Raw genomic sequence first — 23878 nt, forward strand, 5'->3', positions numbered from 1 at the left:
TATCACAGCCGTCCACAATACGAGCACGAAGAGTCTCTACATTTGGTACCGGGGTTGCGCAGACAAGAGCTTTCAAATGCCCCCATAAATGAAAGTCAAGAGGGTTGAGGTCAGGAGAGCGTGGAGGCCATGGAATTGGTCCGCCTCTACCAATCCATCGGTCACCGAATCTGTTGTTGAGAAGCGTACGAACACTTCGACTGAAATGTGCAGGAGCTCCATCATGCATGAACCACATGTTGTGTCGTACTTGTAAAGGCACATGTTCTAGCAGCACAGGTAGAGTATCCCGTATGAAATCATGGCGGTGAGTCGAGGAAGTACAGTACATACTGACGAAACGAAAATGAGGTCTAACATGGAAATTAAGCGTTTCCGGACACATGTCCACATAACATCTTTTCTTTATTTGTGTGTGAGGAATGTTTCCTGAAATTTTGGCCGTACCTTTTTGTAACACCCTGTATAGATCAACAGAAAGTAGAAAAATTTCAATTTAAGTCGTAGTTTTATATTTATTTTATTTTTCAACATAAAATAAAGCATTTCACAATTTCTAGACCAATATAATATTTTATGCACAGAACTGCTACGCCTTGAAGAGATGAATTGTTTGACGCTTCATTACATAACTAGCAGCAGCTGTTAATGATATATTTCAATTTTCCCTCTGATCACTGACTTAGTTTTCCTTGATTACCCTGACTACTTTATGAAGTGAAACATTGTTTCTCAACATTAAATCTCACGCTAGTCACTTTGGTAGCCATTTGTCCATCCATACGCGACTTTTCATTTTCCTGTGATATTTCAAACGAAAATCAATTGTGTAGTAAATAGGAAGTCTTACTTTCTCTCCGCCCTATGAGGATCTTGCGAAATTAGTACCTGTACAAACTAATCCCGCCAAGCTGAAATCAGCTATTTCTTTCGTGCTGTTATGTGCATTACATGACTTACCTGCCTTAGAAGAGAAACAAATTCAAATACTTGTTTTGATGATTTATTACAGTTTAGAGTACGCGCACGTGGCGAAACACTGCGAAAACATTTTGAAAGTGCCCGTACAAATGACACACACATTTCTCATAGAATCCCAGATGATTTTAGTTGATCGATGCTCAGAAGTACTAAGACATTATTTGATTAATCCCATCAATAATGGTGAATAATTTCGATTTTGGCAGAAAAAACAGTGGACACAGCAGGCAAGAAACAAAATCATGTGTGCTCTTGCTAATGATGTAAATCTAAGGAAGTCTTCTCCAATAATGTTAGTTCAACAACCAGTATAACGTGTAATAAGAGAAAGGCCAAAATTTGGGGAATGTTATCCATACAGGCCGATAAATTACAGGAAAATAATTAATTGAAACAATAGGGCTTACAACGGGACCAGCGTAAATGGCGAGTAAACATAAAATCTGGGAAAGTAAAAGCAGATTTTACTTCAGTTGTATTATGTAAATCTGCAGGCTTTCGTGGCCGTTGTCGCTGAAGTTAATATCGCCTGGGTTGTTATGTAGTGTCATATTTCTTCAAACAATCGACGTTTCGACATCTCTGCTAGGATCTTCTTTACGACCCTGTGCCGTGCACTGTAGCGTGACAGTCAGAAACCAGTGTCGCCTTCTCTTATAAGGGGCAGCTTTCCTGCGCTTGTGCTGGAGGAGTGGGATTATTGGGTAAAAATCTTCGGCTACCGTTGGTAGGTTATCGTTATTGCATAGAAACAAAATTTTTCCAGCGCTAATGCCGAGGAAGAGAGGTATTGGCTAAAACTTTTTTTTTACCACTCTCTCCCTTCTTTGGCATTAGCAAAAACTTTTTTAGTCAGTATTTCCTTTCTTCGGCATTAGCGCTGGGAAACTTTTCTTATTATCAAATGCCGATGGCCCACCAATGGTAGCCAAAAATTTTTACCGAATATTTCCACTTCTCCAGCACAAGCGCGGGAAAACTGCCCTTTATAAGAGAAAACGACACTGGTCTGACAGTGCTCCTCTACAGTGGACAAGTTCCCAACAGAGGGGTCGAAACGTCAATTGCTTGAAGAAATATGACGCGCTGCCTAACAACCTAGAAGATTGTAACTTGAGTTATATTGTTAATATTATTGGATATGAGATCCGCCTGTTCTGCAAGTGGCGCTTTTTATGTGACCCAAAAATGTTTCAGTAAATCAGTAATCAGTGGTTTTCTTAATTGAAATCCCACTGATGATAGCACAGAGATGCTGAAATATGTCTGAATCACACGAAAAAACGGTATTTTGGGTAACAGGAGGACCTTATATCCAATAATTTTAATTGATAACGCGGGAATTACGATACCAGCAAGTCCAAATAACGATTAAACTGTTTACAACACTGACTAGGCACTAAAGTGGAGAAAATGATGTGTAGATAACAATGATCTCAAACTTCCTGAATCACATGAATGGCGAAAATTTTTTGCCCCTGCGGTCATGAAAACCTGCAGACGCGCCTGAGTCAGTCTTAGAGCTCTGTATAGAGTAGAACAGGTACTGTCACAGCACTGCTGTTCATCTCTGTTACACACTACGGCAGCAACAGCCCTTCACGAGGGCAGTAAGCTACACTTCGGACTACGATATCGGACGACTGCGAATAGTTTTGTTTGTACTGATTTTTAACATAGTGTTTACAATAGGGAGCCATAAAAATCGAATCGGCTGTAAGTAAAAGAAATTACACCGATTTTGTCTGTAGTTTGTTTAGGAGCCAGTGAGGTATGGTACATCACAAGACAGTTATCATTCTGTAGTAACGTATTTATTGGAGAACTTCGGTTTTCTTTTAAGAAACAAAAAATGGCTAGTACCCTGATGGAGACCTGATGTCCTGCAGGAAGACGTCGTAAACCTACTCACCAACGTCAAGTTACACTTCCAGTCGAATCAGTCAATGTGAAACGTAGGAAACTTGTGTGGAATGCTATTCCTGCTTTATTTGATATACCAAATAAGCCACCAGAACTATAGCCGAAGGGAAAGCCTTACAGACGTGATAATAAAACCAAAAACATTACAACTGTCTCACAACATAGAAGAAACCAGTTCCAAAATTGTTGCCACATCTGAGTCAAAAGCGGATGGAATCTTCAACACATTCGCTTTCGAAGCAAAAGTTATTACATTTACAAAAATATTCGTTTATTAGAAAGTCGAGTGAAGTGTAAGACTGTGCGAAACATTAGAACACATAAAAATTGTTAGGTGTCGAAGTAAGTTGCTACGAACAGACAACAGAAATACGAGTGTGTGCTTCTCATTTGTTTACATTATCTTGCTTTCAGCGGAGTAAGCTGCAATTACACTCCTGGAAATTGAAATAAGAACACCGTGAATTCATTGTCCCAGGAAGGGGAAACTTTATTGACACATTTCTGGGGTCAGATACATCACATGATCACACTGACAGAACCACAGGCACATAGACACAGGCAACAGAGCATGCACAATGTCGGCACTAGTACAGTGTATATCCACCTTTCGCAGCAATGCAGGCTGCTATTCTCCCATGGAGACGATCGTAGAGATGCTGGATGTAGTCCTGTGGAACGGCTTGCCATGCCATTTCCACCTGGCGCCTCAGTTGGACCAGCGTTCGTGCTGGACGTGCAGACCGCGTGAGACGACGCTTCATCCAGTCCCAAACATGCTCAATGGGGGACAGATCCGGAGATCTTGCTGGCCAGGGTAGTTGACTTACACCTTCTAGAGCACGTTGGGTGGCACGGGATACATGCGGACGTGCATTGTCCTGTTGGAACAGCAAGTTCCCTTGCCGGTCTAGGAATGGTAGAACGAGTAGAACGATGGGTTCGCTGACGGTTTGGATGTACCGTGCACTATTCAGTGTCCCCTCGACGATCACCAGTGGTGTACGGCCAGTGTAGGAGATCGCTCCCCACACCATGATGCCGGGTGTTGGCCCTGTGTGCCTCGGTCGTATGCAGTCCTGATTATGGCGCTTACCTGCACGGCGCCAAACACGCATACGACCATCATTGGCACCAAGGCAGAAGCGACTCTCATCGCTGAAGACGACACGTCTCCATTCGTCCCTCCATTCACGCCTGTCGCGACACCACTGGAGGCGGGCTGCACGATGTTGGGGCGTGAGCGGAAGACGGCCTAACGGTGTGCGGGACCGTAGCCCAGCTTCATGGAGACGGTTGCGAATGGTCCTCGCCGATACCCCAGGAGCAACAGTGTCCCTAATTTGCTGGGAAGTGGCGGTGCGGTCCCCTACGGCACTGCGTAGGATCCTACGGTCTTGGCGTGCATCCGTGCGTCGCTGCGGTCCGGTCCCAGGTCGACGGGCACGTGCACCTTCCGCCGACCACTGGCGACAACATCGATGTACTGTGGAGACCTCACGCCCCACGTGTTGAGCAATTCGGCGGTACATCCACCCGGCCTCCCGCATGCCCACTATACGCCCTCGCTCAAAGTCCGTCAACTGCACATACGGTTCACGTCCACGATGTCGCGGCATGCTACCAGTGTTAAAGACTGCGATGGAGCTCCGTATGCCACGGCAAACTGGCTGACACTGACGGCGGCGGTGCACAAATGCTGCGCAGCTAGCGCCATTCGACGGCCAACACCGCGGTTCCTGGTGTGTCCGCTGTGCCGTGCGTGTGATCATTGCTTGTACAGCCCTCTCGCAGTGTCCGGAGCAAGTATGGTGGGTCTGACACACCGGTGTCAATGTGTTCTTTTTTCCATTTCCAGGAGTGTATATACCTAGTCGAAAGTATTTTTCCATGAATAATTTGTAGCTTACATCGCTAAATCGGTGAGATTCGGCTTTTTTTTTACATGATCGTACACGTCTCTCGATAATTTAGTAATGCTTGGAACACAAAATATAACCATTTTGTTAATAAAATGGAAAAGTAACTAAAAAGAAACATTAACCTTACGGCTGGATGTCTTGCCGTTGGGAGCGCTAGTGTCGTTCCAACTCTCAGACGGTAAAAACTTTCACATCAGTGAGGGTCCCGTCTGTGCTTTTCAAGGGCTACTGAAGTCAGTCAGTTCATGATTAAAGAAACTGTTAGCAATTTTAGCTCTACGAGGTGCAGTACAGTTACTTATAGAATATATTTTATTTTGTGGTTGGCAATTAGACTTTTCCTTTACAGAGTGAACTGAACTGAATGTACCGTAATTTTGTTTTCAGCAGTCGAGTGCAGTGTGCAGTTTCTTTATTAACTGCTGCGTGGAACTGAGACACGTTTTGTAATTTGGTATTCTTCAGAGATTGACGACGCCCACAGCGATAAGACACGATCAACAGTAATGAGATGCGTATCCTAGTGCCCCTGTCATGACGTTAATGCTGGTAAATTAATGTTTCCGGAGGATTTTTATTTTAGGAGCCTAAAAGCGGTGGCTCACTGGATAGAAACTACAAAAACTTCAAAGGGATCCGCAAGGCAAGAACTGTAAGTATGAAATTACACAACGGAAGAATGAAGAGCCAAGTCTGAAACCGAAGGAGATTGCACGCTTGTGAATTTCTGGCTGCAGCAATATGTACGATAAGCCCTAAATACACCAACAACATTTCGGATGTTGCCCAGGAAAATTTTCTGCGCCGGCCAGAGTGGCCGAGCGGTTCTAGGCGCTACAGTCTGGAGCTGAGCGACCGCTACGGTCGCAGGATCGAATCCTGCCTCGGGCATGGATGTGTGTGATGTCCTTAGGTTAGTTAGATTTAATTAGTTCTCAGTTCTAGGCGACTGATGACCTCAGAAGTCCCATAGTGCTCAGAGCCATTTGAACCATTTGAACTCTCGTGTAGATATTTGTAGCGCAGTACCGATACAATGGTAAGTTAGGGCAAGATATCAAAGGGAATGCAGTTGCCCTGTAATATGACTCAAACGAAATCTGTATTCCGTGACTCAGTTCAACTCCCTCCAGTACCTTAGTAGTGGAGGTAGCGTTTTATAATTCCATGCGTTGATTCCCGTGTTCATTGATTGATATCTGTATCAAAGCCCGGCCTTGCATTGGAGTGTCAGCGTAGGCAGCTCTCGGCTCTAAGCTTTTGGCTTCTGGTGGAATATATCTCACTGTTAACCTCCCTGCTCGCTTTCCGCAGTCTTCCAATTAACTGTGGTTCCCTGTAAGTGCTAATGAAGTTGACAGCCACCCACGGTCGACACTGAGATATGAAATAAATCCATTGCTGCTTTTACTTCTTTAGTTAAAGTCTCCTAATCAGAAAAAGCATATCGAAAGAAGAAATATTACATGTTATCAACAAATCAAAGACAGGAAAAGCCCCTGGACCGGATAAGATACCAAATGACATCCTGAAACTCATAGGAATAGACGATATAGATATATTTGTACAATTGTTTAATGATATTTATAATTCGGGAATTATTCCTAGGGATTGGTTGACATCTACCTTTGTTACATTACCCAAAAAGGCTAATGCCAAAACTTGTAATGATCACCGTACAATAAGCTTAATGAGTCACACCTTAAAGATATTTCTAAAAGTTATACACCAACGAATATACAAAAAAGTAGAAGAAGGTATAAGTGAAACACAATTCGGTTTTAGAAGTTCCCTCGGTACAAGAGAAGCATTGTTTGCTTTTAACATATTAGCGCAACGATGTATGGAGGTTAATCAGCCACTATATGTGTGCTTCCTGGATTATAATAAAGCATTTGACAAAGTTCGTCATGATCATCTCATAGAATTGTTAGAAAAGAAAACACTTGATAAGAAAGACATCCGCATTATATATAACCTCTACTACAATCAAACCGCAACCGTGAAGGTAGAAAATGAGTTATCGAATGATATAGAAATAAAGAGGGGTGTGAGACAAGGTTGCGTTCTCTCACCCTTATTGTTTAATATGTATTCAGAAGACATATTCCAGGCAGCTCTATCAGATGAAATAGCTGGCATTAAAGTGAATGGGCTAAACATTAACAATGTTAGGTTTGCTGATGACACTGCACTACTAGCTGGAAACCTCAAAGATCTACAATTACTTCTTGACAAAGTCGCAGAAAAAAGTGAAGAATTTGGCTTGACTCTTAACGTAAGCAAGACTAAGTTCATGGTGATATCTAAAACACACCAACAAGAAAATCTTACAATCAATAGGGAAAGAGTCGATCAAGTACGTAAATTTAAATATCTCGGAACAATTGTAAATGAGGAGATTGAAAGCTCAGAAGAAATTAAATCGAGAATAGGACAGGCCAGAAGTATCTTTAATAAGATGAAAAATGCATTCTGTTCGAGAGACATTTGTTTAAACACAAAAATGAGGTTGCTAAGATGCTATGTATTCTCAAAATTACTATACGGAATGGAAGCGTGGACATTGAAAAAGAAGGACATGAACAGTTTAGAAGCTTTTGAAATGTGGGCATATAGAAGAATACTTAGAATTAGTTGGGTGTCGAGGATTACTAATCAAGATGTCCTAAGAAGAATGGGAAAGGAAAAAGAATTAATTAAAACTATTAAAGTAAGGAAGCTACAATATTTAGGCCATGTTATTAGGGGAGTAAATTACAAAATATTGCAAATAATACTAGAAGGGAAAATTTGTGGGAAGAGAACGAGGGGTAGAAGACGGACATCCTGGATTGACAATTTAAAAAATTGGTACAACTGCTCAACGTCAGAACTCCTTAGATCAGCCAAATCAAGATCAGAAATTGCCATGATGACAGCCAACCTTCTTAGAGGAGACGGCACATGAAGAAGAAGAATCAGAAAATGTGATACATGAACAGTAAAAATGCAACACATGGAACAAATTTCGCGCGATTTACAGACAATGGTGCACACGGCTTCCCAGACGACTGTGTCAACAGAAAGGTCATCCAGCTACAAAGTTAAATAAAAATAAATTTGACAAACCATGAAAACCAGCGGACACTCCACGACAGGATACGCGCTAGGAGAGAGAGAGAGAGAGAGAGAATCGTACACGTGTGATGTAACTTACATTACTTGAATGTAGCTATTAAGGGGTAACAGTTGTGCAATGTGCCCCTCTACAGCTACACGCACAAAACATCCAATCGGAAGCTTAATTATTACGTGTCACTAATTTCGCCACATCTGTATTGTGGTTTTGTACTTCAGCCAATATTATTAGTAGAGGCCATTCTAACATTACACTTAGCGTCGTATCAAGAAATCACGTATAGTTTCATTTTTGAGATATTGAGAAAACGTCCAACATCTTAATGCCAACGTTGTGGAGTACCAGTCTGCTGTAAAATAAAGTTTTGTAAATCGTCCTTGACTTTAGGAACAAGTCTGTCCAGTATTACTACATGTAGCGCCAGTAAAGTGTTGTTTTAAAAAGGTTATCCGTTGGCTGTTGGTTGGTTGTTTTTGGAGAAGGAAACCAGACAGCGAGGTCATCGGTCTCATCGGATTAGGGAAGGACGGGGAAGGAAGTCGGCCGTGCCCTTTGAAAAGAACCATCCCGGCATTTGCCTGGAGCGATTTAGGGAAATCACGGAAAACCTAAATCAGGATGGCCGGACGCGGGATTGAACCGTCGTCCTCCCGAATGCGAGTCCAGTGTCTAACCACTGCTCCACCTCGCTCGGTAAAAAAAAAGGTTATCCGTAGAAATTTTTCCATGTGGGAGCTAGATGCTGATGTCTGTTTTGATTTGGTAAGTTTTTAAATCTGTTCTGTCTCGAGAAGAATAAAAGATTTATTGTACCTCAAGAAATTGCTATATCTCTCAGTATTTTCATGTAAGAATACTTTGATACCTAAACAGTAAGCATAGTTCAATACTGTATGCAAATTTCATCTTTCTATGTTATTTATATGAATATGGATTTTTGTTTCAGCAATCTGAAACTACATTCTCATTTGATTAAATTCGCTATATCCAAATAGTCCGGAAACAAAGCTATAAAATATCCACATAAATTAATCACATTCTCAATATGTTACAATGAAAAAGAATTAAAAATCTGGAATAGAAAAAAAGTTAGAACGATTGAGAAAATTATGTTGCATATCAACAAAAACAGCCAACAAAAATGCCAGATGAATATTCCTCGAAGAGGATATTCAGGGAATGACTTTCAAAACGGGCTTCTTCAACTCTGATGCCATCTACAGCACACTGATTTTTACAGTGCTTCATGTTTGATCAAGGTAATGGGTTTATTGCATTAATTTCACAGTTTCTGTTTCTTAATGTTCACTGACATAAATGCGTTCTGAGTTTTTCGGATTTGTTAGGTAAAGTGAAGACTTGAATCGTTATATGAATTTGGGATACTACCCAAAACCACCCTCATATTGGTTGGTAGAACAGGCTTAAGAAGCTAGGCAAGAAGCGAGGCATTTCTCGCCTCCCCAGTTTACGACCTGTCAAGAGGACTGCGGAATTTGTAGCGCCGTGACTGAGTTCTTCGAGAAGTGCAAACGCCTCAGGTATGCAGGAGAACTTCTGTGACCTCTGAAAGGTATGAGATGAGGTACCGGCGCAAATAAAGCTGTGAAGGCGGACAGTGGGTCGTGCTTGAACAGTCCAGTGGGTAGAGCAATTGGCCACGAAAGGCAAAGTTCTCAGGTTCGAGGCCTGTCCGGTGCACAGTTTTAATCCGCCAGGAAGTGTACAGTGCTGCAATGAAAGAAAGCATGTCCTCAGATTCCATCCTCACCTTCCTCCGCGGCTCCCTCCCCCCTCCGCCCCCTGCTTGATGACGCCTAGGTGACATGATGTGTAAGTTATTCATTTTTGGGGATATCGTGCTTTTTACTTATTTATTTATTTATTGTTCCGTGGGACCACATTAAGGAGAAGTCTCCATGGTCATGGAACGAGTCAATACATGAAATTATAACACGATATTAGAAACAGATAAAATGAAATATAAGAAACATATTCAGGCGACACGTCATTAGTTTAAATAAAGAAAATCAAGAATGTAACACTGGAATTTGCTTAATTTTTTAGCTCTTGCAGGAGCTCCTCGACAGAATAGAAGGAGTGAGCCATGAGGAAACTCTTCAGTTTAGACTTAAAAGCGTTTGGGCTATTGCTAAGATTTTTGAGTTCTTGTGGTAGCTTATTGAAAATGGATGCAGCAGAATACTGCACTCCTTTCTGCACAAGAGTCAAGGAAGTGCATTCCACATGCAGATTTGATTTCTGCCTAGTATTAACTGAGTGAAAGCTGCTAACTCTTGCGAATAAGCTAATATTGCTAACAGCAAACGACATTAAAGAAAATATATACTGTGAGGGTAATGTCAGAATTCCCAGACTATTGAATAGGGGTCGACAAGAGGTTCTAGAACTTACACCACACATAGCTCGAACAGCCAGTTTCTGAGCCAAAAATACCCTTTTTGAATCAGAAGAATTACCCCAAAAAATAATACCATATGACATAAGCGTATGAAAATATGCGAAGTAGACTACTTTTCGTGTTGAAATGTCACTTATTTCAGATACTGTTCTAATGATAAATAAAGCGTCATTTAGTTTCTGAACGAGATCCTGAACATGGGCTTTCCACAACAGCTTACCATCTATCCGTACGCCTAGGAACTTGAACTGTTCCGTCTCGCTTATAACATGCCCATTCTGTCTGATTAAAATATCAGTTCTCGTTGAATTGTGAGTAACTTCAAGAGTTATTTGAAGATTTTGCAATACTGAAATGTGGACATTATATCTAACGCTTGAAGAAATGGAGCAACCAACCACTTTTTATAAAACTTTATTTATACCAACACGCGTTTATAACTTCACGCTCGCAACCTTTTTCTCCGCGGCATTTCAAACCTGCAGCTGCCTTTTATTCTGCCTTTTTGTCACATGGCTAATGAGGGGCTGAATCAGTGTGTGGTATCTGTGCTGTGCATACAGAGGCATAAAAGCAGCTCTAACTTACAGAATCAAAGGCAGCACGACGTTTGAAGTGCAATCGACGAAAAACTTTCTATTGACGAAGGCAGCGGCATCAATGTATTGCAACAATGCAAGATGCGTGAAAACCCGAAACGCGTTTTGTCGTAATAGTTGCTGTTTGCTGTATTTTCTCAAGTAATTCAATCGACAGAGACGCCTGTCAATCACCATTTTCATGAGTAACGTACTATTATATTTATTAACTTTTCCATTTAAGTGTAGCTTCGCTCTGTCACTAAAAAATTGTAAGCGAAAAAAATTATCATTTTCTCTCTTGTTAGGAAGCATATTTTCACAGTATGTATTGCGTTTCATCTTCTCGTTTACGTGAAGTGCCAGTAATGTTTCTAGTCGTTATTGTAAACGACGTAAGAACACACACCACTTAGATGTTTGCGATACAGTAAGTTCTCTTCTTGCTCTGTGAGTTGACTCCTTTGCGCTACGCTCAATACATTCCGTGATTCGTGAGACGTTCTGCGGCTGTAAGTTAGGGCAAAGAGACAATTTCATAAAATTTTTTGTCCCACTGACCAATGATCTACATGGTTGAGGGTGAAATATTGGAACGACATATATGCTGTAAACAACGATTAATTCAGTTTTACTGTATTTACGTATGCAAGAAATGCTCCAGCATTGCCAGCTACCTACAGAGTGAAGTTATCTCGCGCTAGTACAGAAATCTCTTGATCGACTTAGCGTTGGTAATCTGAAACTTCATGGATACTGTAGCTGCGTCATTTGAAAACTTCTGGATGTCCATTTTCAAATGAGATATACCTCATAGAATTTCAGTATGTGATTCAGTAACTATAGGGATTTGAAACTGAGTCTACCTTTTTGATTCATCTGGCGTATTTGAGCAGTTACAAAATAAATGAATTAGCAGTAATAAGGAAAAGAGTAAATCATATAACGAACACGGCAGGCTTACGAAAATAGGCCAAGTTTAATACTTTGTTAATATCTCCAGAGTGTAAGACTCTGGAAATTTAGAGGTGTTGGCCTACCGTATGAGAATAACACAAGAACACAAGGAGTAGAAGACATCGCTAAAATATTAACACAAAATTTTTTGTAATTTGGAGAGTTAGAGCAGGAATGGTAACAAATTAGCCACCATAGTTCATATGCAAAAGTCTTGTGCCTTATACACTTACAAGATAAATAGGGAGACATCAATATTCAACAGATGCGAAGTCACGAACCTTGCCTGACGAAGACTTGGTTCACATCGAGTAGGATGTCGCAGCCCTCGACGATCATTCGTTCCACAGCCAGATTCTTGCGCAGATTTTCCGTCTCGCTGACCTGGAACCAGAATGGAGAATCTGTTTTGCTACAAGGAAAACATTAAATTCGAAGTCGTTTACAATTGAGCTCTGGAGTTAGATTTCTATGTAGAGAGAAACAACTTTCGCCCTGCCGTTGCCACAAAAACGACTTATACGAATTTGTTTAGTTATGTTCTAAAATGCCAATAATTTTAGGAAATCTTAAAGGGTTTGCTCTAAACCTGTTTATGATATATCAGTTTAACGATGTGCCAACCTAGTCACTATGTACCCTTCTCACCAGGATATAAGGCCTTCTTCAATCTATTCTAATAGTAGTTCTCATAGTATATATCATGGATTGTAGCTGCTCTTCAACTTACACAGTCTTTCTACAAACATAAATTTTGTCATATGAGTGCAGTGGAAGAAAAATTTGTTGTTCTCCTACAAACATCACGACATCGAGTAACTGTAAAATGTCTTAATGAAGTTTCCATATAATGGGTAACATTTTAATAATTTTGTGAAAAACGAAAATTCAAGAAGTATTTTCAGTTGCTAATTGTATGTGTTTAACTGACAGTAAAGTCTTTTTGAGATTTTTTCTATATATTTCTATTCCCTAGTTAGACAACACTTTTCTATAAAAATATTTTCTATTTTTCTTGTCTTCTCATTGAGAGACCTTGCATCTACTTGAGAGCTTGTGCCTAGATGTAGGATTTAAATAAGAACAACCAAAATCTTCAATTTCTTTACAGTTTTTTGTTGGCTTATCACACACAATTTTTCATCCATAATAATATTTTAGAAAGTTCATCACTTGAAACTCGTTTTAAATGATTCTTATAATATTTAGATGTGACACGTTTTCCACAGGCACAAAGCACTTCATTACACCTATTTTTTGATATTTCTTAGCACATTGTTATATAAATATGAATGCTTATACTTTGTATATTTATGTGAGTGTAAATTATGAATTACCTTCTACAATTCACAACTTATACACCTCTTGGACTTGATTGCTCCCAGTGAATATAGAAAATTTTTGATTAGATACAAATAAAATTATTTAATAAAAACAATGGAATCACTAATTTTGTTAAATATGGTAACACGAAGTCCGAGGAGTTTTGTATTAAGACCACATCATTATATTGTAGAAGAAAGAAAAATTAGAAAACGTTTTGAGAAAGAATCTGAAAAAAACTGGAGTTGGTTTTGTATTAATTAATCATCAAGACAACATTAAGTGATATCAGAAACATTATTAAATTTTGGGAGAAATAAAATGAGAATTATCTTCATTATGGAAAAACTGTTTATGCTTGAGCAGAATACTTTCTGATTGGAGCAAAGTTGTGTGAAATGCAAGAAAAATTAAAAAAAATTTACAAAGTGGTTTTAATTTCTATGGTCAACCAATAAATATTTAAGCTGTACACTTCTTAGGAACACTTTTAAAAATCATATTAATCATTATTCGTTAAGTTTTGTTAATGTTATGTTTCTTTTATTTGCCTTCATTTGTTCATTATAACAGATTTCAGCAAAAGTGTGAAATAAGTAGACAATTATTAGCAGTGATAACATACATCAACAATAAAAAAATTACCAATACATGAATCAACCAAACAGCAGAAACTCACTTGTTATATTTAAATTTAATGAAACTAACGAAAGTTTTTAAAAAATGCTGTATATGAAATGGAGGCCATCACAGATCAATTGATCACTCTCACTCCTAACTAATCTTCACACTTTCACTTGCTACAGCTAGGACTTGTTACTTATTCATTCGTCAATCTTAATATTTCTGCTTCTGAAAGTAAACCAGCTTCCTATGCGGCGAGTAGTCCATATTTATAACGCTGCGCATCGAAGGTTCTCTATACAAGAAAACTGCAGAATATTTTCTCGAACAAATGCGAGACAGAATAACGTGTCGAGATCGCCAGAATGGTCGCGACTTTTCTCATAGGTATGTGTTAGCTATCTATGCGCCAGGCAGAAACATTAAATATGATGACGCGGACGCGCGTGCTACATAGGAATGTACAACTAATCGATAACTCGATTCAGTCGATCCGACTGACGAAAGAAACGAACGAAAAGCGTGCTGGCTGATTGGCGGAGGCGGCGTGGGTGGCGATGCGGGAGGCCCAGCAACTGGGGGGTCCGCCACTGCTTAGAGGTGGACTTAAAAAAAAAAAAAACCCAGAGGGATAAGAGATGTGAAACAGGGGATGAGAGAGAGAGAGAGAGAGAAAGAGAGGGAGAGAGAGGAAGAGAGAGAGAAGTTGAAAATCCCTCTGAGGGTTTCCTTCGTGGGCTCAAAGGTTGTGTTGAAATTTATTAATAAATATTTTTTCTACTACTGAATAAGCTCAATAATGCAAGCACGTAAATGTTTTGTATAACATTACTGCTGTGAATTTTTGAGTACTAGATATAGAGAGAAAAAAAAATGTATGCAGCTCAGTGATGACTTTAGATTTACTTTGCCAGACAGATATTCTAAATTAATTTGTCGTTGGGATTTTAATGAATTTCATGATCTGGAATTCACACCGTGCAATACTATCCAGAATTTCTAGTTTAATTTTTTAACTGAAAATAGGCCCAATTATTACAGTATTTTTCTCGATGTTTTTCGGAGCTCTGCAGTACTAAGATGCCGTCCTTTCTTGGTTACTTTCCCTGGGTTCACAAAAATATGGTCACGATTTTCCCCCTGGTCGACTCAATGTGCCCACATGCTACTAGGGACTCAGGTACGGAAACAAGCGTCGCGGAAGGTATAAGTGAAAATCGTCGATACCTCTGACGGTGCAATACCTGTACTTGTTACTAACAAGGGAACCTCCCCATCGCACCCCCCTCAGACTTAGCTATAAGTTGGCACAATTGATAGCCCTTGAGAAACTAAACACAGATCAATCGAGAAAACAGGAAGAAGTTGTGTGGAACTATGAAAAAATAAGCAAAATGTACAAACTGAGTAGTCCATGTGCAAGATATACATCAAGGAGAGTGTGAACTCAGGAGCGCCGTGGTTAGCGTGAGCAGCTGCGGAATGAGAGGTCCTTGGTTCAATTCTTCCCTCGGGTGAGAAGTTTACTTCCTTTATTTTTGCAAAGTTATGATCTGTCCGTTCGTTCATTGAAGTCTCTGTTCACTGTAATAAGTTTAGTGTCTGTGTTTTGCGACCGCACCGCAAAACTGTGCGTTTAGTAGACGAAAGGACGTGCCTCTCCAATGGGAGCCTTGCCGGCCGGAGTGGCCGAGCGGTTAAAGGCGCTACAGTCTGGAACCGCACGACCGCTACGGTCGCAGGTTCGAATCCTGCCTCGGGCATGGATGTTTGTGATGTCCTTAGGTTAGTTAGGTTTAAGTAGTTCTAAGTTCTAGGGGACTTATGACCACAGCAGTTGAGTCCCATAGTGCTCAGAGCCATTTGAACCATTTTTTTTCCAATGGGAACCGAAAACATTTGATTGCAAGGTCATAGCTCAACCGATTCCTCCACAGGAAAACACGTCTGATATATTCTATACAACACTGGTGACGGCATGTGCGTCACATGACAGGAATATGTTGTCAACCCACCTAACTTGTACACTTGGCGAATGGGTAAAAAGATTCTTCTACCTTGCCCGATTTAGGTTTTCTTGTGGATGTGATAATCACTCCCAAAAAATTGATGAAAACGTAAGCGTTTGTCACATAAACTTAAAAAAAAAGTTACACTTTTCACCCGAGGAAAGGCTTGAACCCAGGACCTCTCTGTCCGCAGCTGTTCACGCTAACGACATGACCACGGCACTCCTGAGCTTGCTATTTCCTTGTTGTTGGTTATCTTGCGCATGGACTACTCAGTTTGTATATTTTGCATATTTTTTCATATTTCCGCACAACTTCTTCCTGTTTTCTCGATTGATCTGTGTTTAGTTTTACAAGGCTTATCCACTGTGCCAACTTATAACTAAATCTGAGGGGGGTGCGATGGGGAGGTTCCCTTGTAAGATGGTAGGGTACGCTAATTCCATAGGTTGTACTCATGGTGAGGACCAAAACAAGAGAAGTGTAGTTAACATAGGATCTAAAATGTATATGTTAAGAGCTACGAGAACTTGTTCGTCTTTGATACTGTGGGACACAGTTCTTCTACTGCAAATGTTTTAGTTTTCATATTTTTAAAGGTCGTAGTATGGACGAAAACAAGTAAACATGTCCATTAAATATGGGCTCTAGGATGCATATCTTACGAGCTATTGTGTATGGGCACTTGTTCTATAGAAGGCATGTATTTCCACTGTCAGTACCATCGCAGTGTTAACTTTCGACATGATCGTTTCCGGAACAGGGTCCTTTAACTGAAATTGATACATTTACCGTTCTCAATTATCCCTCAAAGTTTACGGCATCGTCACGGAATCACCATGTATGTAAACGATTTAAGACACAATCTGAGCAGCCCTCTTAGACTGTTTGCGGATGATGCTGTCAATAACCGTTTAGTAAGGTCAACAGAAGATCGAAACCAATTTCAAAATGATTTAGACAGGTTATCTGTATAGTGCGGAAAGTGACAGTCCATTGTAAATAATGAAAAGGGTGAGGTTATCTGCATGGGTACTAAAATCTGACCCAGTAAATTTCGGTTACATGATCAATCAAATAAATCTAAAGGCTGTCAGCTCAACTAAATTCGTAGGTACTACAATTATGAACAAATTAAATTGTAACTATCACAAAGATAATGTTGTGGGGAAGGCGAACTAAAGGCAGCGTTCTGTCAGCAGTATACTTAAGAGAAACAATAAATGTAGTAAAGACTCTGCCTACATTACACTTGTCACTCTTCTCGTGAGTATTTCTACGTAGTACGGGGTCTTTAACAGAGAGGACTGAATGTAGGATATCGAAAATCTTCAAAGACGGGCAGCTCGTTTGGTATTATCGCGAAACAGGAGAAGGAGTATCATAGTATGGTAAGGGAGTTGGGTTGGCAATTATTAAAACAAAGGCATTTTTCGATGTGGCGGTATCTTCTCACGAAATTTCAGTCACAAGCCTACTTTTCCGAATATGGAAATATTTTATTGACTTCCATCTGCACAGGCATAAATGATTATCGAAACAAAATACGAGAAATTTGATCTTGTGTGGAACGATTTAGGTGTTCGTTTTCCCGCCTGCTGTTCGAAAGTGAAATTTCGTTCGAATGGCTCTGAGCACTATGCGACTTAACTTCTGAGGTCATCAGTCCCCTAGAACTTAGAACTAATTAAACCTAACTAACCTAAGGACATCACACACATCCATGCCCGAGGCAGGATTCGAACCTGCGACGTAGCGGTCGCTCGGTTCCAGACTGTAGCGCCTAGAACCGCACGGCCACGCCGGCCGGCGAAAGTGAAATTGTAGGGAGATAGTCTGAAGGTGGCACGTTGAAGCCTCTGCCGGGCACTTAAGTGTGATTGTAGACTAGTCATCTAGATGTAGGAAACTGCTACGAGGGAGTGGCTGCATTCACAACCAAACGATTTCTCTCATGAGGTATGTGTGCACTTCCTGCATTCCTTTATTTGCACAATCAATACCAATATTATAACGCGGAAATAATTCTGTTGGGTACGTTTCTACAAGTGAACCGTTGGGCCAATTTCCATGGAATATCGTGTGGAGATGGCTTGACTACTGAAGAATATAAGCTACGTTAGAAAGTAAAAAGAAAATATTGACCCCTAAGAGGGCGAAGTAAGGAATGGAACATCTCTCTTTTAGTCCAGTGAACAGAAACTGTGCTAAAAATTGTTAGATTTGTAGCGTAATGTCCACGTTGTATGAAACACAGCCATTTCAATAGCACACGCACCCCTTAGCAGCGATATTGCGCGTGCCACCGCGTCCTGCATTGTGGCAGCTGTAAGTAGGCTGTTTAGGTTTTCTTAGCGCTCTGTATGAAAATCACTGGCTGTGCTGTGTGCAGTCTATGGCTGGTTGGCATTGTTGTAATACTCGCCATTGTAGCGTTGGGCAGCTGGATGTTAACAGCGCGTAGCGTTGCGCAGTGGGAGGTGAGCCGCCAGCAGTGGAGGTTGTGGGAAGAGAGATGGCGGAGTTTTGAAATTTGTAATACTGGATATTATGAACTGCTATATATATTATGACTATTAAGGTAAATACATAGTTTGTTCTCTATTAAAAGCTTTCATTTGCTATCCCTATCAGTAGTTAGTGACTTCCGTAGTTTGAATCTTTTATTTAGCTGGCAGTAGTGGCGCTCGCTGTATTGCAGTAGTTCGAGTAACGAAGATTTTTGGTGAGGTAAGTGATTTGTGAAAGGTACAGGTTAATGTTAGTCAGGGCCATTCCTTTGTAGGGATTTCTGAAAGTCAGATTGCGTTGCGCTAAAAAAATATTGTGTGTCAGTTTAAGCACAGTCTTGTATAATTGTTCAAAAGGGGACGTTTCACAGCCATGCCTAACGAACAGGCAGACACGTGAGCGCAGATGATGTAATTGCACGTACAACAACAGCTTATTTACTCACCATCGCTCATCGTAACAAAGCCACTGCCACACGAGTACAACTGTTGGAGACAGCTAGTGATAAATCATTAGGGATTTTACTTGCATCATTCTCATAAGTAAAATTTTATAATAAAATGTGGCAGTTTTCAAAGGAATTTCGTTCTGTACACATAATTAAGTCGTTCTTCAAAACTGACCCTCTCATGTCACCCAACCTCAGAGTGTGGCAAAATCATCCTCATTTAGTTTATTCGGAAATGCCTTCACAAAAGAAGACGAAGTAAATATTGCAGAATTCGAATCGAGAACAGCTGCCAACGTGAGTAACATAGAAGTAAATATCCCAGGAGTAATGCAGCAACTTAAATCGCTTAATGAAAGCAAGTGTTCTGGTCCAGACTATATACCAATTAGGTTCCTTTCGGAGCATGCTGATGTATTAGCTCCATACTTAACAATCATATACAACCGTTCGCTCGACGAAGATCCGTACCCAAAGACTGGAGAGTTGTACAGGTCACACCAAGATTCAAGAAAGGTAGTAGGAGTAATACACTAAATTACAGGCCCATAACGTTAACGTCGATATGCAGCAGGATTTTGGAACATGTCTTGTGTTCGAACATTATGAATTACCTAGAAGAAAACGGTCTATTGACTCACAGTCAACATGGGTTAACCGTCCGCGGCTCGTGATCATGCGATAGCGTTCTTGCTTCGGGGTCTCGGGTTCGATTCCCGGCGGGGTCAGGGATTTTCTCTGCCTCGAGATGACTGGGTGTTGTGTGTCTTTCATCATCATTTCATCCTCATTGACTCGCAAGTCGCCGTAGTGGCGTTAAAGAACTTGTGGAGCGGCGGCCGAACCGCCCAGCGAGGGGTCTTCCGGCCACCAATGCCATACGCTCATTATTAACATGGGTTTAGAAAATATCGTTGTTGTGAAACACAACTAGCTCTTTATTCACATGAAATGTTGAGTGCTATTGACAAGGGATGTCAGATCGATTCCTTATTTCTAGACTTCCGGAAGGCTTTTGACACTGTACGACACAAGCGGCACGTAGGGAAATTGCGTGCATATGGAATATCGTCTCAGTTATGTGACTGGATTTGTGATTTCCTGTCAGAGAGGTCACAATTCATAGTAATTGACGTAAAGTCATCCAGTAAGACAGAAGTGATTTCTGGCGTTCCCCAAGGTAATGTTAAAGGCCCTTTGCTATTTCTTATCTATATAAAACGATTTGGGAGAGAATCTGACCAGCCTTCTTTGGTTGTTTGCAGATGCCGCTGTCGTTTATCGACTAATAAAGTCATCAGAAGATCAAAAATTGCAAAACGATTGAGAAAAGATATCTGAATGGTGGGAAAAGTGGCAGTTGACCCTAAATAATGAAAAGTGTGAGGTCATCCACATGAGTGCTAAAAGGAACTCAAACTTCGGTTGCACGATAAATCAGTCTAATCTAAAAGCCGTAAATTCAGCTAAATACCTAGGTATTACAATTACGAACAACTTAAATTGGAAGGAACACACAGAAAATGTTGTGGGGACGGCTAACCAAAGACTGCGTTTTATTGGCAGGACACTTAGAAAATGTAACAGACCTACTAAGGAGACTGCCTACACTACGCTTGTCCGTCCTCTTTTAGAATACTGCTACGCGGTGTGGGATCCTTACCAGATAGGACTGACGGAGTACATCGAAAAAGTTGAAAGAAATGCAGCACGTTTTGTGTTATAGCGAAATATGGGAGAGAGTGTCAGAGAAATGATACAGGATGTGGGCTGGACATCTAAAAGAAAGGCGTTTTTCGTTGCGACGGAATCTTCTCACGAAATTCCAATCACCAACTTTCTCCTCCAAATGCGAAAATATTTTGTTGACACCGACCTATATAGGTAGGAACGATCACCACGATAAAATAAGGGAAATAAGAGCTCGTACGGAAAGGTATGGTTCGTTCCTTGCGCGCGCTATACGAGATTGGAATAATAGAGACTTGTGAAAGTGGTTCGATGAACCCTCTGCCAGGCATTTAAATGTGATTTGCAGAGTATCGATGTAGATATAGATGTTTATTAGTCGAATCAAATGGTGCCCAGAAAGGCCAAATAGTGCAAAGTTTTGTAGAAGATTTCTGACAAGTTTTGTATATATTACTGGCGGTGTTAAATCCGAATTTTCAAAGTCCCAGCAACATTTAGGCCCAGAAATTGGTCAAAAATGGGGAAAACTACAAAAAAATGATATAACTCGGAAACAAGGCAGTTTTCGGCAAAGTTGACCATGAAACTAAAGAGGATACAATCTCCCACAAGAAAAGGTGGCCGCGCGGGATTAGCCGAGCAGTCTAAGGCGCTGGAGTCATGGGCTGTGCGGCTGGTCCCGGCGGAGGTTGGAGACCTCCCTCCGGCATGGGTGTGTGTGTTTGTTCTTAGGATAATTTAGGTTAAGTAGTGTGTAAGCTTAGGGACTGATGACCTTAGCAGTTGAGTCCCATAAGATATCACACACATTTGAACATTTGAACAAGAAAAGGTGTCAGTGAAGTTCTGCATTATAACTTCCTCACTCCTGTGCATATACTGTAGTTTGCTGTACATCCGTTTCCGAATTCCATCCTCCTGTAGTGCCACATTGTTATTGAGGTGGTTGGTAGTTGATGATTGCCGTGTTGGAGAGGTAAGATGTTTCTGAGATGGCATTGACCTCCCCCTCCTGATAGAGAGTACCTGATGCGTCGAGTCGTATGGCACAGTAAGTAGTCTTTTTCAGATATCTGTGAGAGCTATGTTCTTTTCAATCAATCGAAGTACAGTTCCAAATCCGTTGTAGTGTTTGACGGTTACCCCGACCAGCTGAGCACCAGCACCAAGGAGAACAAGCGAGCGAGAAGGTCCCAGAAAGACAGCTCTGTAGAAATAATCTTCAAAGAAACGACAGCAAAATGTACGGATCAGGAAAAAATTCTTCCCTAATTCGAAGAATAAGGACCACTTGTAAACAGTGTTAACGGAAAACTTGGCCAAAACAGGCTAAGCTTCCATAGTTCTGCTGATTACAGTCAGTGCAAAAGTAAACTGCGTCAGTACACTGAAGAAAAACCCTGAACTGGAACAGGACATACAAATACTTAAAGACCTGATTATGGAGAACTATGCCATAGTGGAGTGTGCTAAACGATTCCTCATCAAGTTGTATGGTGGTGTAAGCAGAGTGTCTCTGAACCACTTCAGATACGTACACTGTACGCTTCAGCCGCAAGCACCCTATGTTATGACGACCTACATCGCATGCAAATGCAAAAGTGTGTTTCATGGCTGTTCTTAGTGTCAGAACAGAAAGGAGGTGGGTAGTCTGGGTGCCAAGCCGGCGCACTCTCCATCATAGCTGTACGCGCCTATTTGCGACGCAGAGAACGTTGGTTAGTCAGCGTAAAAATAAATAAATGTCGTGTGGCAGTGCTACCTGGTGCAGTTTTCTCAATTGGACGCCGCTTCGGCGACTTGAGTGTCCTTAAAATCAACGGCACGTAGTTTACCCGGTTGGTCACCTACCTAAGCCGAAACTGCAACAGAATTGACTAGTTATTTTTGTGTGAATTGTTAATTTTTTTAGCATCTGAAGAAGCATCAGCCGGCAGCGTCAATTACACACGCTCACAATGCAATAGCTATTGTGATAGAGTCTTGAAACACAGTGTCTTGTTACACAGCCAGTAGCTCAGTACCTTATGGAAAACCTGTGTTGGTTTGCTCTGACATAAGACGAAATTTCACATTTATTTTCATACTACTAAATTTTCTTTCCGCTAGCTGTCAATGACTTTTTAAAAATTACAGTACCGCATTGAAAAGTAATTAAATGGAAACTATAGCTCTGGCTATATCGACACAGATAAGAAACCAGAGTTGAAAATACCGCTTCAGTTGTAAATTTCTTTTATGATCACGACCCGTTTCGGGCTCTCATACGCCCATCCTCAGGTGTCGCGACTGTGCTGTGGCCCGCGAACGCCGCGGTGGACGTGTACTAGGCGCGGCGTGCTACCTATGAGCGCAGAACACGGTCGTGATAATAAAAGAAATTTACAACTGAAACGGTATTTTCAACCCCTGGTATAATGCTCAGTTGCGGATGTTCTTCCAACAGGATTGTTTATAGATAAGCGAGTTCCGTATGTTAACCACATGGTAAAATGTTCTCCTCATTTGCCAAAATCTAGTTTTGATATCTGGAACAGTTTAGGAGATATGAAGTATGCTATGAATGTTTCATTCTCTGACAGGTGCAGTCGGAATTGCATCTGGCACATAAATTCCAATTTCTCGAAACTGGAGGCAGGTAGAGACCTCCAAGTCTAAAGAAAAATTCAATACCTTAGCTCAATTTCATTTATAGTAACCTATGGTGTAATATGCACCAAATGCAGAATCATAGTTAACTTATTCGAAATTCGCGCTGTGTTTACTTACATGCAAATATCACACTGAATATGACCATTAGTGAGATGATGGGTACTTCACCGTAAAGCCAACACGTAAAGGTACAAATAACATGAAAATCAATGTCTTTTGCCGATTACTCTGTAAAATAGTTAGAGAAAGATTCCAGAGCGCGCGCCTCGATTCTGTCATCACAGTGTGTCATCAACATGCGAGACGGAAGCAGGCAAACAATGTCTCTTTCATTCTGGCTCTCTGGCAGGTGCTGGGTTGCGAAGCTTCATATTAACTGCGATATAGTTTGTAAGAATGTCAGTCACCTTGATTTGCAAAACTTGTTAGAAGTAGCCATGTTGAAAGTGGAGGAGGAACAAATGACTGAAATGAGGACTGCTACAGACGAAGGTTAGCCATTCTTCACAGTAGTGTTATAATACTTCTCCACTGTGAAATACTGTCAGAAACTGTGCTGGTGTAAGCTGTCGCCAGTACACCGGTCAGCAAAGATGTACCGCAAAGATTGATAGTAGGCGCTGGATCAAATGCAACTATCATTAGAGAGGCCAGAGACACACTGACAAGCAACGAATCGCCAACGCTCTCTCGACAGCAAGTACAGAGCCTGCCG

General features: G+C 40.9%; 1 protein-coding gene across 1 annotated transcript in view; it reads right to left on the reverse strand.

The window, feature by feature from the left end:
* The window catches only part of LOC126095334 (ras-specific guanine nucleotide-releasing factor 2-like), a 1914760-nt gene that overhangs the window by 667038 nt on the left and 1223844 nt on the right, over positions 1-23878 (reverse strand). Inside the window, exon 9 of the mRNA XM_049910139.1 lies at positions 12186-12288. Within this exon, the coding sequence (XP_049766096.1) occupies positions 12186-12288 (103 nt within the window). The remainder of the gene's footprint in view (positions 1-12185; positions 12289-23878) is intronic.

This window comes from Schistocerca cancellata, chromosome 8, assembly GCF_023864275.1.
Source record: "Schistocerca cancellata isolate TAMUIC-IGC-003103 chromosome 8, iqSchCanc2.1, whole genome shotgun sequence".
Classification (NCBI taxonomy): domain Eukaryota; kingdom Metazoa; phylum Arthropoda; class Insecta; order Orthoptera; family Acrididae; genus Schistocerca; species Schistocerca cancellata.